This window comes from Drosophila subobscura, chromosome J (assembly GCF_008121235.1).
Source record: "Drosophila subobscura isolate 14011-0131.10 chromosome J, UCBerk_Dsub_1.0, whole genome shotgun sequence".
Lineage (NCBI taxonomy): Eukaryota > Metazoa > Arthropoda > Insecta > Diptera > Drosophilidae > Drosophila > Drosophila subobscura.
In genome coordinates, this window is record NC_048532.1 from 13,883,488 (window position 1) to 13,899,366 (window position 15,879).

General features: G+C 48.9%; 4 protein-coding genes across 4 annotated transcripts; 2 read left to right on the plus strand and 2 right to left on the minus strand.

The window, feature by feature from the left end:
• The first annotated feature begins 1,958 nt into the window (after positions 1-1,958).
• Positions 1,959-6,394, plus strand: LOC117894780 (anoctamin-4). The gene is made up of 12 exons (XM_034802005.1): positions 1,959-2,136; positions 2,194-2,383; positions 2,456-3,401; positions 3,459-3,604; positions 3,663-4,243; positions 4,299-4,516; positions 4,578-4,742; positions 4,808-5,161; positions 5,218-5,317; positions 5,379-5,775; positions 5,839-5,929; positions 5,993-6,394. Exons 1-12 carry the CDS (start codon positions 1,959-1,961, stop codon positions 6,317-6,319), a joined length of 3,693 nt encoding a protein of 1,230 aa, XP_034657896.1. The 3' UTR covers positions 6,320-6,394.
• Positions 6,395-6,633: 239 nt separating this feature from the next.
• LOC117894767 (tubulin polyglutamylase complex subunit 2) lies at positions 6,634-7,849 on the plus strand. Its single transcript, XM_034801985.1, has 4 exons — positions 6,634-6,794; positions 6,853-7,020; positions 7,072-7,367; positions 7,431-7,849. Exons 1-4 carry the CDS (start codon positions 6,722-6,724, stop codon positions 7,803-7,805), a joined length of 912 nt encoding a protein of 303 aa, XP_034657876.1. The 5' UTR covers positions 6,634-6,721; the 3' UTR covers positions 7,806-7,849.
• On the minus strand, positions 7,813-9,007 carry LOC117894771 (viral IAP-associated factor homolog). The gene is made up of 2 exons (XM_034801994.1): positions 8,871-9,007; positions 7,813-8,687 (listed from the first exon to the last, which is right to left on the minus strand). Exons 1-2 carry the CDS (start codon positions 8,874-8,876, stop codon positions 7,971-7,973), a joined length of 723 nt encoding a protein of 240 aa, XP_034657885.1. The 5' UTR covers positions 8,877-9,007; the 3' UTR covers positions 7,813-7,970.
• Positions 9,008-11,197: 2,190 nt separating this feature from the next.
• LOC117894781 lies at positions 11,198-15,723 on the minus strand. Its single transcript, XM_034802006.1, is given in 6 exon segments — positions 11,198-11,608; positions 11,666-12,688; positions 12,690-13,918; positions 13,975-14,336; positions 14,403-14,556; positions 14,616-15,723. Coding segments are annotated over 6 exon segments (4,062 nt in total). The 5' UTR covers positions 15,669-15,723; the 3' UTR covers positions 11,198-11,367.
• Between the last annotated feature and the right edge of the window lie 156 nt (positions 15,724-15,879).

Below are 15,879 nucleotides of genomic sequence, written 5' to 3' on the forward strand. Positions count from 1 at the left end.
AGCAGTGAGGCCTTCAAAAATGTTTCCATTCAATCAAAAGTTCCGATTGAACTCGTACGGGGATGATGGATACTCCTGCCCTCGAGTACATGGCCGCATATCAATATTAATAGGTGCCATTTGCATACGAGTATTCGTATCTATAGGTGGTGCCAATCAAAGCACTATTACAGGACAACCGAGCGGCACGCACCCAGCACTCGAAATGGCGCTGTTAATGACGTACATTCAATCAAAATAGATTCCACGTCCGAGAATAATAGTGTAATAGTAAGTGCTGCATAAGAGAGCTCTGCTGGAGGGCTATTTCTGTGGTCACGAATTGAATTCCCAGCCAGGGGAGCATATTCCAAGACCTCTTGCCTCATGTGACTTACGAGTATTCCATCACCAACAGATGGAAGAGTCAGTCCATAACCCGCCCCAAGGAAACTGACGTCATTCACAGAAAGTAGTTCAAAGTTAGTGGAGGAAAGCGTTACTAGACCTGATTTAAAATTAGAAACTTATCACGAATAACCAACACGAGGTCCAATATTAATAGGATATTCGTGTGGGCGGTGGTGCCAGTACCTCCCCCCACCCGTACGCTCGTTTTACTATTCAACGAGAGAGCGCCACAACCGTGATTATCTATCCAGGAGTACCGATATCCTGTGCAGCTCGTCAACGACCATTGACACCACGGACAGGGACAGAGCCAGAGACAGAGACAGAGTTGGATTGCTGTGGTCATTCGTGCGCGAGAGCCAGAGCCAGGCACATCGGAATAGTCGGAATAGTCGGAACAGTCGGAACAGTCGCTATAGTCGGACAAGACCCATATGTATATGCAGGTCGGAAAGTGTTGAGTCAAGTGCGGGGGACTACAACGGATGGACATGCGAGCGCATGAAAATTGATTCACAGATAATGATTATGGAAACACAAAATCAATAGTGCCCATTTCTGTAAGCGCAGCGCGACTGATCATTCGCAGATTGTGAAACTAAGAGCTGCATCCGAGTGCGGGACTGCAAATCAATAATCGATTGTTACTTCGAGTGCTACTGGGAGCTGACTGGAGCGATCAATAATCCTTCAATTGTTGTGATTACTTCAATGGCATGGGACTTTGCACAACTGCCAACCAGCGCTGACATTTCGAGACCGTCGCACACCCATTAGAATTCCAGGTACGAGTACGGATTTATTTGTCCCAAGATACATATGTTTTGGGGCAAAGTAAAACTTGTAGCACACTCCCACAGTCCTTTACATACATATACATACATACTATGTATGTACGTATATCCAGCAATAATCTGGGGCAATTATCTAGAGCACTTGTCATTCCAGCACTTGGGAGTGGGTAGAGTGAGGTGACAGTACGCTAGCAACAAGTTTGTTTGACTAACCTTTGGGAGTCAAGTGGAGCTGCTCCCACAGTGCATTGACTAATGTCCGGGCACTCCGTAAACCCTCATCAACTTGGACAAATACAAATATACCAAGCCCGAACCGAGCGGAGGGAAGAATTCGTGGGTCAATGTCGAGTGTGTGTTGGCGTGTGCGTGAGCTTGAGTGCGAGTACGCCTCTGATTGGGTCGCGGCTGGCAAATGAAGACACAAATACGAATATGAATAGCCACTCGAGGGCCGTAGTACAAACATCGATGAATTTTTAACATCGCAGCCATCGCGTGGAGGTCGCAGGACACAAGCTTATGCATTGTCCCCCATCTCAGTCGAACTTTTGAATACTTCTTGTCCTTTCCGTTTCGAGTGTCAGCAAACCGAAGCAAACCTTAAATAGTTTATCATGGGTACTGGAGCAGCTGTGCTCCAAATTAGACACTAGACATTATCCTTCCGGCTTCACCGTCTACAATTGTGCTCCACAGAATTCCATGTCACAACCAGAGCCCAAAACGAGGGAGTGGAAAAAGCAATTGCCAACCAGCCAGTAGCGTCCCACAATGAGCAGTCCCGGAGAGCGATCTGGCGACAAGTCACACATATTTCAGATACGCATCGACAGCGTGGATGACGAGAGCACTGCTCCGATAACGGAGGCCAGCTCACGAGAGGATCTCATCATCAGCACAGCCCGGGAGTGCGATCAAGCCAGCGAGCAGTTGGTATTTCAGTTTCCCCGTGAGTGCATCCCCTTGAACAGAGCCTGCAGAGTGCTATAATTGTTGCCCCACACAGGATTCCTTTCGGTGCCAACGCTGCGCAGTTCTCGACCAGAGACGACCGCACGGCGTGAGGTGATGTCCAGTCCGTCCAAGAGCGAGCGCATGTACCGCCACAGCCAGACCAAACTGAGACCGCGACGCCTCAGCCAGGACAGTGGCATTGTGGCTGGCCGACTGATCGGTTATGGGGTGAGTGCAACGATGTCTGGAGGGTAGTCCAACCATTACAGCTGCCATCCTCCACAGGAGCCCGAAGCACACATTCGAATACAGAGCGAAACAGAGCGAATTCCAGCCGACAACATCTACAACTATCTGACGAACACGAGCCAGCCGGAGAGCACTCCCGCTGCGGTGGTGGCCAAGCCTGCCACTCCGATTCTGCCGAGGTCCAAGGGCAAGGAAGCGATCGCCTATCGGGCCAACTCTGCGGCCTACACGGAAAAGTGGCTCAACTCCTCGGTGGTGCGAGCCAGCAACGGCTCCTTGTACCAAAAGTCAAACTCAATTGCCATGCCGCTGCCCACCCATCTGGAGGGTGATTCGGCGGAGCCCAGTCCCACGCAGGCCTTCGGGCCGAAGATTGTCGGCAGCCATGAGGAGGATATCCCGGGCACAGCCATGCGCCGCACTCTGGCACTTAACCTGAGCCCCACTCTGGGCGGCCACAGATCGAGCTCGGAGGATCGGGTGAATCAGTCGTACGAGGTCATGGAGTCCTCGCACTCCAACGTGTTGGCCGACCAGTTCGGCTACCGGCAGCTGATGCCCACGGAGCGCAAAGCCTCAGACACGGCGAGCAGCATCAGCGGCAGCTACTACGGCAGCCGAAAGGCGAGCAAGAGCAACAGCATTACGGGGGACTCGGGGGACGAGCGGCGACGCATCAGCAAGCAGGATCGGGAGGGGCTGGATCCCGAGTCTCTCATGTTCCGCGACGGCAGGCGCAAGGTTGACATGGTGCTGGCTTGGGAGGAAGAGGATCTGGGCGTCATGACGGAGGCGGAGGCCCGTCGGCGCGATCTCAGGCGCAGCTTCATGGAGAACCTGATCAAGGAGGGCCTCGAGGTGGAGCTGGAGGACAAGTCGCAGTCGTTCAACGAGAAAACCTTTTTCCTCAAAATCCATCTGCCCTGGCGTCTGGAAACCAGACTTGCTGAGGTCATGAACCTGAAGCTGCCTGTCAAACGCTTCATTACGATATCCGTGAAGCCATCTTGGGTAAGTCTTCGCATTAGCCGCAATCAGCATCAGTTCTGATGCTCCTTTTCTTTGCAGGATGAGGAGAATGTGGTGCTGCGGAATGTGCAGTACTGGCGGGAGGTGTGGCAGCGCCTCACCAAAAAGATTCAGCTCGATCAGAGCTTGCTGGAGGGAGAGACAACGTTTAAGACAGCCACAGCTAATGGAAATCCGGAGGAGCAGTAAGTTGTGGTTTTGTTTGGGGAATTTTAGGAACTTACATAGATCCCAACTACGCAGATTCATTGTCAAGGATCGTGCCACAGCCTTTACCAGTGCCCAGCGATCGCTGATGGTCATGCAGGTGCTGATACGCACGCCCTACGACGAAACCGATCGCAGTGGGATCCGGCGGCTGATGAACGATGGCACCTACCTGGGATGCTTTCCGCTGCACGAGGGGCGCTACGATCGGCCGCACTCCAGCGGCATCTCCCTGGACAGGCGGGTGCTCTACCAGACCTGGGCCCATCCCTCGCAGTGGTACAAGAAGCAGCCGCTGTGTCTGGTGCGCAAGTACTTTGGGGACAAGATAGCGCTGTACTTCTGCTGGCTGGGCTTCTACACCGAAATGCTGGTGTATCCCTCTGTGGTGGGCACTCTGTGCTTCATCTACGGCCTGGCCACCCTGGAGTCGGAGGACAACACGCCCAGCAAGGAGATTTGCAACGATGCTGGCCCCGGCAACATCACTCTCTGTCCACTCTGCGACAAGGCCTGCAGCTACCAGAGTCTGTCGGACTCCTGCCTCTTCTCGCGTCTCACTTACCTATTTGACAATCCCTCAACTGTGTTCTTTGCCATATTCATGTCGTTCTGGGGTAAGTGACGCCTCCACAGTGCCGCAATTGGACATTGATCATCTTCTGCCAATAGCCACCACCTTTCTGGAGCTGTGGAAACGCAAGCAGTCGGTGCTTGTGTGGGAGTGGGATCTGCACAACGTGGAAATGGATGAGGAGAACCGACCCGAGTTCGAGACAAATGCAACCACATTCCGCATGAATCCAGTCACACGCGAAAAGGAGCCCTACATGTCCACCTGGAACCGAGCCATTCGATTCGTTGTCACCGGCAGTGCGGTGCTCTTTATGGTGAGTGTTTAGCTTACAAATATAGTTCAATGATTCCACTTTGAACTGAACTCTTGCTCAGATATCTGTGGTGCTGTCTGCCGTCTTGGGCACCATCCTGTACCGCATTACGCTGGTGTCGGTCATCTATGGCGGCGGTGGATTCTTTGTGAAGGAGCACGCCAAACTATTCACCAGTGTGACGGCAGCTTTGATCAATCTGGTGGTCATAATGATACTCACACGAGTAGGTGTCGATACTGATTACATTTTCTATTACATATATTTAAATTATTCTATTTTCGTGCACAGATCTACCATCGCATGGCAATCAAGTTGACAAATTTGGAGAATCCGCGTACCCACACCGAGTACGAGGACTCCTACACGTTCAAGATCTTCTTCTTTGAGTTCATGAACTTTTACTCGTCGCTCATCTACATTGCCTTCTTCAAGGGCCGCTTCTTCGACTATCCCGGTGACGATCAGGCGCGTCGGAGTCAGTTTTTCCGACTGAAGAATGACATCTGTGATCCGGCGGGCTGCTTGTCCGAGCTCTGCATCCAACTGGCCATCATCATGGTGGGCAAGCAGTGCTGGAACAACTTTATGGAGTATCTGTTCCCCAAGTTCTGGAACTGGTGGCGCCAGCGGAAGCACAAACAGGTAAGCAATTGGATCAGCTGGATCATCCCAATATTGTTTCTATTTCTCATTTGCAGGCAACCAAGGATGAATCGCATCTACACATGGCTTGGGAGCAGGACTATCATATGCAGGATCCGGGTCGACTGGCCCTTTTCGATGAGTACCTGGAGATGAGTGAGTAGAAAGTCTTAGAAGGTGCCTTCCATGTGACTAATTCTGCAATCTTTACAATTAGTTCTGCAATATGGCTTCGTCACTCTGTTTGTGGCTGCCTTTCCCCTGGCTCCGCTCTTTGCGCTCCTCAACAATGTGGCCGAGATCCGGCTGGACGCATACAAAATGGTGACTCAGGCCAGACGCCCACTGGCCGAGCGTGTCGAGGATATCGGTGCCTGGTACGGCATCCTGCGAATTATAACCTACACGGCTGTCGTCTCGAATGCCTTTGTGATTGCCTATACCAGCGACTTTATACCGAGGATGGTGTACAAGTTTGTCTATTCGGAGACCCACACCCTGGCCGGCTACATCGAGCACTCGCTCTCCATATTCAACACCTCGGACTACAAGGAGGAGTGGGGCGCCACGGTCAGCGAGCGTGATCCAGACACTTGTCAATATCGTGGCTATCGGTAGGTCAAGCCGCATCCTTACCTTATCCTGATGCTCCCAACCATTCATAATCCGTTTTGCAGGAATGGCCCTAAGGACTACGAACCATACGGCCTGAGCCCCCACTACTGGCACGTGTTTGCCGCTCGTCTAGCCTTTGTTGTGGTCTTTGAGGTGAGTAGTTGAAGTGCTTCCAATGCAGGCACTGTAGCCCAATTCTCCTTTACCCCCCAACAGCACGTTGTGTTTGTAATCACCGGCATAATGCAGTTCATCATACCCGATGTGCCCTCCGAGGTGAAGACGCAGATGCAGCGGGAACAGCTGCTGGCCAAGGAGGCCAAGTACCAGCACGGCATCAAGCGGGCCCAGGGGGACAGCCAGGACATCATGAGTCTGTTTCGCGATGCCAGCAACCGGACATCGGTGGCCGGCAGTCAGGGCACCAACCGCGGCAGCTGGGCGCGCCGCTTCAGTCGCCTCAGCGATGGACTGGATGCCCATGTGGAGGTGGCTGCACGGCCTCGACGGTCTGTGGAGTCCACCGTCTGGGAGGTCTCCTGACACGAGGAGGAGGCCGAGAGCGAGGCAAACGCGTCGAGCAAGAGATGAGACCGCAACCTGCAGACCACAAGCAAAGCCGAGAAATAGCTCCAAAACCATTCTCACATTATCTTCTCTCTGGAACTCCCCATTTCCCATTCGACAATTATTGTTATCAGCTTATGTTTTGCCGAGCTTATACTAAATACTTGTAAATAAATCCTTATCAATGTTGTGAGTCGGTTCCTGTGCCAGTTTGCCGATTTTTATAAGCGGCAGCCCTGCCGTTTCCAACACAACACGTTTCCAGGTTGGGGTTTTGTTTGTTTAAAATCAATCAATCGAATCGGAAAAGCAATAGAGAGCAACACACGTCTGACACGTTAAACTGAACACAATATTTTGTATGGCGAAAATTATTTAATGATGAACAAGAAACTCTCGCCGGAAGATGCATTCTACGAAAACCTAACGCTGGGCCTCATCAAGACACTCTGTGAGTATCCAACGCCAAGTCAGAAAGAGCTGCTCTAACATCCTGAAACCTGCCTCAGCAACTGTGCCGCGGGTCTGCAATGTGAGCCTGGAGCGCCGACAGCCGCTGACCGCCAGCCAAGTGGTCAACTGGGAGCAGAGACACTGCGTCTATCTGCCGGAAGACATGAAGAAGTTCTACCTGTCCACCGACGGATTCGTGCTCAACTGGAGCTATCAGTATGCGCGTGAGTAGCGCATCCAATGCGGTGGCATGCTCCTACACATCTCATCTGCAGCCAATGACATCCGCCGCGTGGGACACATCTACTTCCCGCACCTGCTGCAGGTGACACTTCTGCGGGAGAATATCGAGACGACGCACTCCAGCAGTGGCGTTGCTCACCCGCCGGCTGTGACTAGCGGTGGCCCGGAACTGTCAGGAGCTGGCTCCAGTTCGGCGGCCAATCTTCTGCCCCTGACAATGCCGAGTGCCTCCAGTGGCACGGGCAAAGACAAGTGGGGCAACGCTACGCCAACCATCACCGCAAAGTCAAAGATATTCGAGATCAACAACATCAACGAGATGGCGAAGGTGATGAGGATCTAGTTTGGGTCCTCAGATTCCATATAATGACTTGGTTTCCGTTTCGTTCAGGTGTGCATGTTGTACGAGTCGACGAGCTCGAACAATCCCAAGTTCTATTTGCTGGAGCTGAACACCCTGAGCTGGCAGTTCCTGGCGGAGACATTCAGCGAGTATTTGCGGATGTCCATCGCCCACTTGGGACTGCCCTACTGGGAGCTGTGCTTCTCCAGCTTCGGCCTTCCCTCGTGGACTGAGCAGCTCTTCCTGCTGCTCGCCCCCCATCTGCTCGAGGAGCACGAGCTGAGGCGCGGCCGCGTCCTCAATCCGGCCTGCGAGCACCCCTACAGCATCATCGATCCCAACATATTCCGGGGCAAGCCGAAGAGCGTGGCCAAGACGGCGGCTGCGGCGGCGGCCAGCACTTCCAAGCAGATTAATAAGTGAATGCGGATTCGTGTAGAAAAGTAAAGGTTTATTGGTGAAGAAAATGCACAAGGTGGCAACGAAACATAAATGCTACAAAAGAATCTCGCTACAGATCATCTCTGAGGCGTAGCTTAAGAGGTTTTGGATGTGGATGGGGATAGTGATGTGTGGAGCTTAGGATCTTCAGTAAAAGTCCGAGCTCTTGTCCTCCAATTCAGCAAGCAGTTTGTCCCTAATCTGGGGCCTGGGATCTTCGGTTATTTCTGTGGCGACGGCGCCCACTTGGCCGAGCATGAACTCTAGCTCATCAACCGTCAGCTTTTCTCCGCGCAGCTCCAGGGGGCCAATGAACTGTTTGCGCATGGCGCCCTCGTGGTAGATGAAAATCGTGGGCAGGTTCTTCTCGGGGAAGTTCGGTATGCAAGTGGTGGCAACGGAGCGCAGGAACTTTGTCTGCGGGAACCGTACCGCCAGCTGTTGCATATGGTGGTGGAGGAGAGCGCAGAGCGGAACGCCGTTCGCGTACAGGTGCAGCACCACCCAAATACCCTCGCCAGCCTTGGTGACTTCGCTGACATAGTCCTGTCCCGAGATTTCGCGCACGCTGCCAAACCTGGCTTTCTCAGCCGTGGCCCGCATCTCCGCAATACGCTTCTGACGGTACTGCTCCAGCACCGCCTCGTCCTCAGAGTCTTCCAGCTCATCCAGCTCGTCCAGCGACATGTCATCGATCTTCTTGTCACGCTGACCCTCGCTCTGTGGCAGGTCTGTGCGGCGCTGTATCGCATCGTCCATTAGGGCTTGGATCTGATCCTCTGTGATTTCGGCCTCCTTCTGCTTGGGTCCGATGATTCCCTTCGCCCGCAGCACATCATTCCACTCGGTGTCTTCATTTGGATCCTACAAAAGTTCGAACCAGGTGAGTTTTCATTCACAATTCATTTATTTTCGGCCTGCGACTTGCATCGCATCTGCCCAAATATGGACTTTCATATTTCAGTTGCAGCGCACACCCACAAAAGTGGAACTCCACGCATTTCCCGCACACCTGGCGCTTGTCATGCGTTTAAATATAGCCCTTACCTGCATTTTCAATTATTACTGCTGCGAAAGCGATTCGAATGGGATGCAATTAAGAGAAAACGTGTAAAAGTGAATAAACTAAAAATAAACGAACAAATTACTCATGGCCAGTGGGGCCGCAGACTTTTCTACCGACAGACCCTCGGAAATATACCGAAATATCACTTACATTTTCAAAATATACCGTAAATATACCGTAAATCTTAAATCGTTTTCCTCGATTTTGATGTTCTATTTAATATTGCTAGCTAGTTAGGAGTCTCAGCGCTAAGACTATAATTTTTTCCGATTTATCAATCAATTTTCAAAAAGATTGGCTAGTTCTTACGACTTCCTTTTCTTGGATTGTTTACAAAATAAGGATCAAACCAAAAAGAGAAAAGAGGCAGTGTGCCCGGAGGCTTATCGATCAAAAATACCTCCTGACCATCCGAAATATACCGAAATATACTTTGGCTTAGCCCAAGTAAGCCCTCACAGATTTTGGAGGGAAAGCATAAGCGCAGATTATAAAAACCATACATAAGATACACACATAAGAACCCCTTATGTAAAAATATGTTGTGACACAAGTTGTATTACCAAAACAAATGGGGGTGCCTTTTTTTAGTTCACAAAGTGGCCGTCGAGTTCGCGGGGCGCCACTGTGCAAATTTTTAAGACAAAAAAATGTAACCTTGAAGTAGGCTACAAAATGTGTCATAATTTCACGAAAATTAAGAAATTTGTGAGTCTACTTCAACGTTCAGTTGAACCTTGAAGTAGGCTACAATTTTTTTCGTTAAGAAAAAAAAATTGAACCTTGAAGTTTGCAACAAAAATTTCGTTAAGACAAAAAAGTTGAACCTTGAAGTAGGCTACAATTTTTTTCGTTAAGACAAAAAAATTTAACCTTGAAGTATGCAACAAAAATTGCATTAAGACAAAAAAGTTGAACCTTGAAGTAGGCTACAATTTTTTTCGTTAAGAAAAAAAATTCAACCTTGAAGTATGCAACAAAAATTTCATTAAGACAAAAAAGTTGAACCTTGAAGTATGCTACAATTTTTTTCGTTAAGAAAAAAAAGTTGAACCTTGAAGTAGGCTACAATTTTTTTCGTTAAGAAAAAAAATTGAACCTTGAAGTATGCAACAAAAATTTCATTAAGACAAAAAAGTTGAACCTTGAAGTAGGCTACAATTTTTTTCGTTAAGAAAAAAAAGTTGAACCTTGAAGTAGGCTACAATTTTTTTCATTAAGACAAAAAAGTTGAACCTTGAAGTATGCAACAAAAATTTCGTTAAGACAAAAAAGTTGAACCTTGAAGTATGCAACAAAAATTGCATTAAGACAAAAAAGTTGAACCTTGAAGTAGGCTACAATTTTTTTCGTTAAGAAAAAAAATTGAACCTTGAAGTATGCAACAAAAATTTCGTTAAGACAAAAAAGTTGAACCTTGAAGTAGGCTACAATTTTTTTCGTTAAGACAAAAAAGTTTAACCTTGAAGTATGCAACAAAAATTGCATTAAGACAAAAAAGTTGAACCTTGAAGTAGGCTACAATTTTTTTCGTTAAGACAAAAAAGTTTAACCTTGAAGTATGCAACAAAAATTTCCTGAAATTACGAAAAATTATGTAGCCTACTTCAAGGTTCAACTTTTTTGTCTTAACAAAATTTTTGTTGCATACTTCAAGGTTCAATTTTTTTTTCTTAACGAAAAAAATTGTAGCCTACTTCAAGGTTCAACTTTTTTGTCTTAATGCAATTTTTGTTGCATACTTCAAGGTTCAACTTTTTTGTCTTAACGAAATTTTTGTTGCATACTTCAAGGTTCAATTTTTTTTTCTTAACGAAAAAAATTGTAGCCTACTTCAAGGTTCAACTTTTTTGTCTTAATGCAATTTTTGTTGCATACTTCAAGGTTCAACTTTTTTGTCTTAATGAAAAAAATTGTAGCCTACTTCAAGGTTCAACTTTTTTTCTTAACGAAAAAAATTGTAGCATACTTCAAGGTTCAACTTTTTTGTCTTAACAAAATTTTTGTTGCATACTTCAAGGTTCAATTTTTTTTTCTTAACGAAAAAAATTGTAGCCTACTTCAAGGTTCAACTTTTTTGTCTTAATGCAATTTGTGTTGCATACTTCAAGGTTCAACTTTTTGGTCTTAATGAAAAAAATTGTAGCCTACTTCAAGGTTCAACCTTTTTTTCTTAACGAAATTTTTGTTGCATACTTCAAGGTTCCATTTTTTTTCTTAACGAAATTTTATATGAAATATAAATATAAACTTATATATGTACATATGCTGGCCGCTATATCTTATCTTTTTATTTCATTAAAATTCATTGTCTTAAAACATTCGGGAAAAATGTAACATAATTAAACTAAATAATTAACCTATATTGTGTGATTCTTTAAGTCATGTTTGTTTTTCATGCATTCTTAATTAAAATCCTTAAATCTTATCTCACTTCTTGGATCAAAGAATCCTTCAACAAATTCGGACGCACGATTGCTAGATTCGATTTGTGAAGGTCGATGTGGATCCGTCAGATAATTTGTAATAGTTGTTAAAATTAATAACACGTATCAGGTCTCCGATTTCCTCTTGGTACCCGGAGGCAGCCAGCTTTTTGCCCAAGTAGATGAAGTACTGCAGGAACTTCTCAAACTCTGCCTCCTCGTGTGCAAGGCGCTTGTAGCGCGGATGCACCAACTCTTCTCCCTCCATAACGAAAGACTGCGATTCGAGAACCCTGTAAAGAAAGGTGGAATTAGATGTTAGGCGACCATTTTAAAGGATTAAAGCCTACTTGCAAAACCGCATAACAATCACAAGAATGCCGTCAATGGTTTCCTTAATCTTGGTGCTACGACGATTGAGCAGCGCCAGGAATGCCACACGTTTCAAGTACGACACATGCAGCCTATAGAGCCCCTCGATGCAGTCGCACCCACACAAGTCCTTTTTGAAGGCGTTCCAGGTGGCCTGCAGCGCATTAGCCACGAGATGGGTCTGCAATGTGGTAATAAAGTGTGACAGTTTGTGGCGCACCGCCTGCAGGTGCCTAAACTGCAGGGCAGCGCGGAGTGCTGATCCGTGCTGCTTGGCCAGCAGTTGGAGGTGCTGGAAGGAGCCCTCAAGAACAAAGGTGACATGACGCAGCTTTAGCAGATGCTCGAAGATCTGTCCATACTTGATGATTGTTTCGCCGTTAATCACCAAATTAAGCGGCCAATTCACTTTACAATTTAGCGTCAACATGGACGTGGCATCCAGCGACATGAAGTCCAAGCTAACCGGTATCTTTTTGCATTCCAGTGTGAGATTCTGTGCAACGACGACATCCTCGCCAGCCGCACAGCCTCCGAGCGCGTTGTTGAGAATAGCGTCCAGCACACCCTTCTGGCAGAGGCTGCCCGGATCCATGCCCACCCTAATGTGATCCAAAATGCCGCCTGTGAGCTGTGTGCCAAACTCGCCGTTCAGCAGAAAGAAGTAGTTTCGCAGCATGCGAAAGTGCTCGTAGACGCGCTGCTCCTTGAAGATGCGTAGCACCTCGTTGCGAAGCAGCGCGTAGTGTGCACTGACGGGCTCCATTACGGACATCTGCAGACAGCGCCTGGCCATAAATGGATTACACGACTCCGGCACCGAGGCGACTGAGCTCTGCGGCTGTTGCAGCTCTCTCACCTTTCCAAAATTTGTTGGCCACCCAACAGCTTGGAATCTGCTGGCTCCTGAAGACGCTCTTGTAGGCACAATCGCTGGCGCAAGCTGAGCAGGCAATGGAGTGACCGACAAAGGTGTTGCAGGATCCAGGCTGTTGTTTTCTTCACCTGCATCTGTTTCTGAAGTATCGTCTTTTTTGAAGTGGAATGTGGTCGGAAAGTCCATCAATATCCACATCGGATGTGGTGGACATCGGAGTAGCGACATCCAGCGGCTGTACCACATGCAGCTTGTGCACTTCGAGTGGCAAGTGCAAACCGTTTTCCACAATCGAAGCCATTTTGATTGTGGCTTTTCTGCAAACACTCGGAATATCAAACTCGCTTGCCATCACCCTTCGCCGATTAATGGCCAGCGCCGAATTGGAGCTCAGATGGCACTTGACGCGCTGCGTGTGCACATCCTCGGTGGAGTTGAAGGCATTGAAGCCATCATGCTGCAGCATACGCTGACGGTTCCGTTCCAGATCACTTTGCTCCGCAGTGTCCTCCAATCTATTGAGGTTCATGTTTATGTCCGGAGGCAGAAGTGCCCGTAACTCTGTGCCTGAGCTGGAGGACTGCTCCAGATGCACCTCCGATTGGCACTCCTGCAACAGGGCGGAGGACAACATGTGCCTGCGATTGCGATCCAGCTCAGTGGGTAAGGAGGGTTCTTCTTCATTGGAATTGAGAACATCCGAGTGACTTCTGTGATATGGCACGACAGAGACGGGTGCTGGCTCTGGAACTATTTCATTTTGTTCTTCATCGTTCAATGACGGAGTGTCCACTGGGTCTGCATCTGCATCTCCTTCAGGGGCTTCAAGGCAAGATTGAAAACTCGTATTTGAACTATGATCGGGGCTCACGGCCATATCCGATTCGGAGGCATCCTCCGCTGCCTGTCCCCTCTGATGTAGCACTTGTATTTGATTTAAGAGCGCCTGCTTGTCACGCTCCAGCAGCAGATCATCGTACCGTTCACGTTGTCGCTGATGCTGCAGCTCTTGAACGACCTCCTGGCGGCGCTGTTCGATACGATACTTTTGCTGGAGTTCCTGCTCTGCGTTCATCTGATTGTAGCGCAGCCGCTTCTTGGCATTCGCTTCCAGGAGAAGCTCGCGCTGCTCCTCCTCCCAGGCGGCAATAAAGGACGCCGTTTGTTCGACCATGCGGTTTTTGTATCGAAGCTTGGATGCCATCCGCTCCTCAAAAATGCTCTTCATGCTGCACTCCTCAAAGGTCTGACGGATCCGGCTGTATTTATCGTTTAAATTCGTACGCATCGCCGTGAGCTGCTCCTCCGAGAGACATACTACTATATCGGGGTACGCCTCATCAAAGACTGGATGCTGTAATTGCGCAATTGATTATAATCAATGCAATCCTTTGGCTAAATATCTCTAACCTGAGCATTGCAAGCCTTGAGCAGGCGATTGTACTTCCCGCACTGCAGAATGATGTTTTCGCAGCCAGACAGAAAGTCTGGAACTTCCTCCTGGTGCAGCTGGTAGCCCTTGTCGAAGAACTCCTTGCTGCACTCGTCAATCTGTGAATTCAGTGGCGCACGGCGTCTGATGAAGATCTCGTTCACCGCCTCGTCCAGCTCGCCCCTGTAGACCCATCGCTGAAGCTGGGCAAAGTAAGTCTGGCACATGCACTTCAGCAGATACATCAGCAGCTGCAGGAAGTCGCTGTTTCGGCACTTGTCAATGGCCGTCCCAATGCTGGTCAGGAGAACAGTTCCAGGCACACCCAAGTCCAAGTTCACTACAAATGTTGGTCAAATATTAACGATGAAAGGTGATAAAGGGGATCGGCATGCCAAATGCTTACGACTAGGTTCTGCCTCGAACATCCTCTCCAGATGCTGCAACATTTGCATGGCAGGTTGGGCTGAGAGCAGCAGCTGCGAGAAGCTTTCGGCGGGCAGGCAATGAAAATACTGTCGATTAGTGGCCAACAAATCAATGAGGATGTCCCGCATGGCCTGCAAAGATAGGTTCTTTAGTACTGGCAAAGATTGAGATTCGAGAGTGAGAGAATTACCCGATTAAGTGGTCCCTCCTCGCGGGGCCCTCCGCTCTTGACGCGCGCAATCAGGCGTCGGAAGGCGGTGCCAGACCGCACGAATGGTTCTACAAAATCGGACAGCACCTCGGGCAGCACTGTTCGCACCGTGGTGTTTCTTTTTATTTGGAGTAGATCCCCGACTTCGGTTGAGCACTCGAAGGTCTCTGATTGCAGGCCTGCGGCTGCCTTCTTCAAGTGTTCAATGAGCACCTCCTGCTCGACGTAATGCAGCACCAAATCTTTGTTCTGACTCAGCAACAGTTCGTTGCTCATGCTAGTATCCGACAAGAAGTGCTTCTCGGGCATAGCCTTGGCAATGAAGTTTTTCTTCAGCTCATCCCGGGCCCGGGTTTTATCAGGCTGTGGCCTTTTCGTTGGCAGCGGTAGGCGATATGTTATGCGCATCATTTGGTCCTTTGGCTCCCTAATGCGTGCCAAGGACTGTGAGATGGCGGAGCAGGTCACGGAGGGGGCCTGCAACTGCAAGCGCTTGGGTGGAGCGCGCCTCTCACTTAAACTGACGAGGGCTAAACCAGAGCGGGGCGTGAAATGGAGCGGGTTGCCTTTCCGTCGCAATTCATCGATGGAGGTTAGCATCATTGGTTTCAGATCACTTAGGGCTGCATAGCCCTCACTATCATTGGCCCGCTTATTCAGCTGCAATGGTCCTGGCTGTAGCAGCTTGAGCCTGAACCTGGACACCTTTTTGCACTCAGCATCCTTCTGCGTTCCTTTGCAGCCAGCAGCTTCAAGGAACGGATCCTGAGAGCCGAGTATCTGCTGGAAGTGGCGCAACGTTTCCTCTTTTCTCTCGCTCCTGATGTCCCTGCACACCTGCCGCAAGAGCGCCTCCTTCATGGAGGCGGGCATTGTGCCATTCCGCAGCAGAGAATCGAAAATCTGGCTGCGCTTCCTGGCCACCGACGCAGCTGTTGGTCTTTTCGGTCCACTCTCCTCGGCGCCCAACAGAAAGGCCAGGTGGGTCACCACTTCGAGCAGACTGTGGGTGCGCTCGTCGAATGCATCCATCAATATTTGTTTGTAAAATGAGGATGAAAATAAATTGATGTTATTAAAATCGATTGGTATTTTTGGCAACTGGTCACACATTTTCAGCGCGACGCGCCAAATACACAAGCTAGTGGTGGGCACTATGACAATCGATGAGTATCGATAGGTTCGGCGCTAAATTTAAATACACACACCACACAAAATATATTTATATAATTCAAAATTTCCA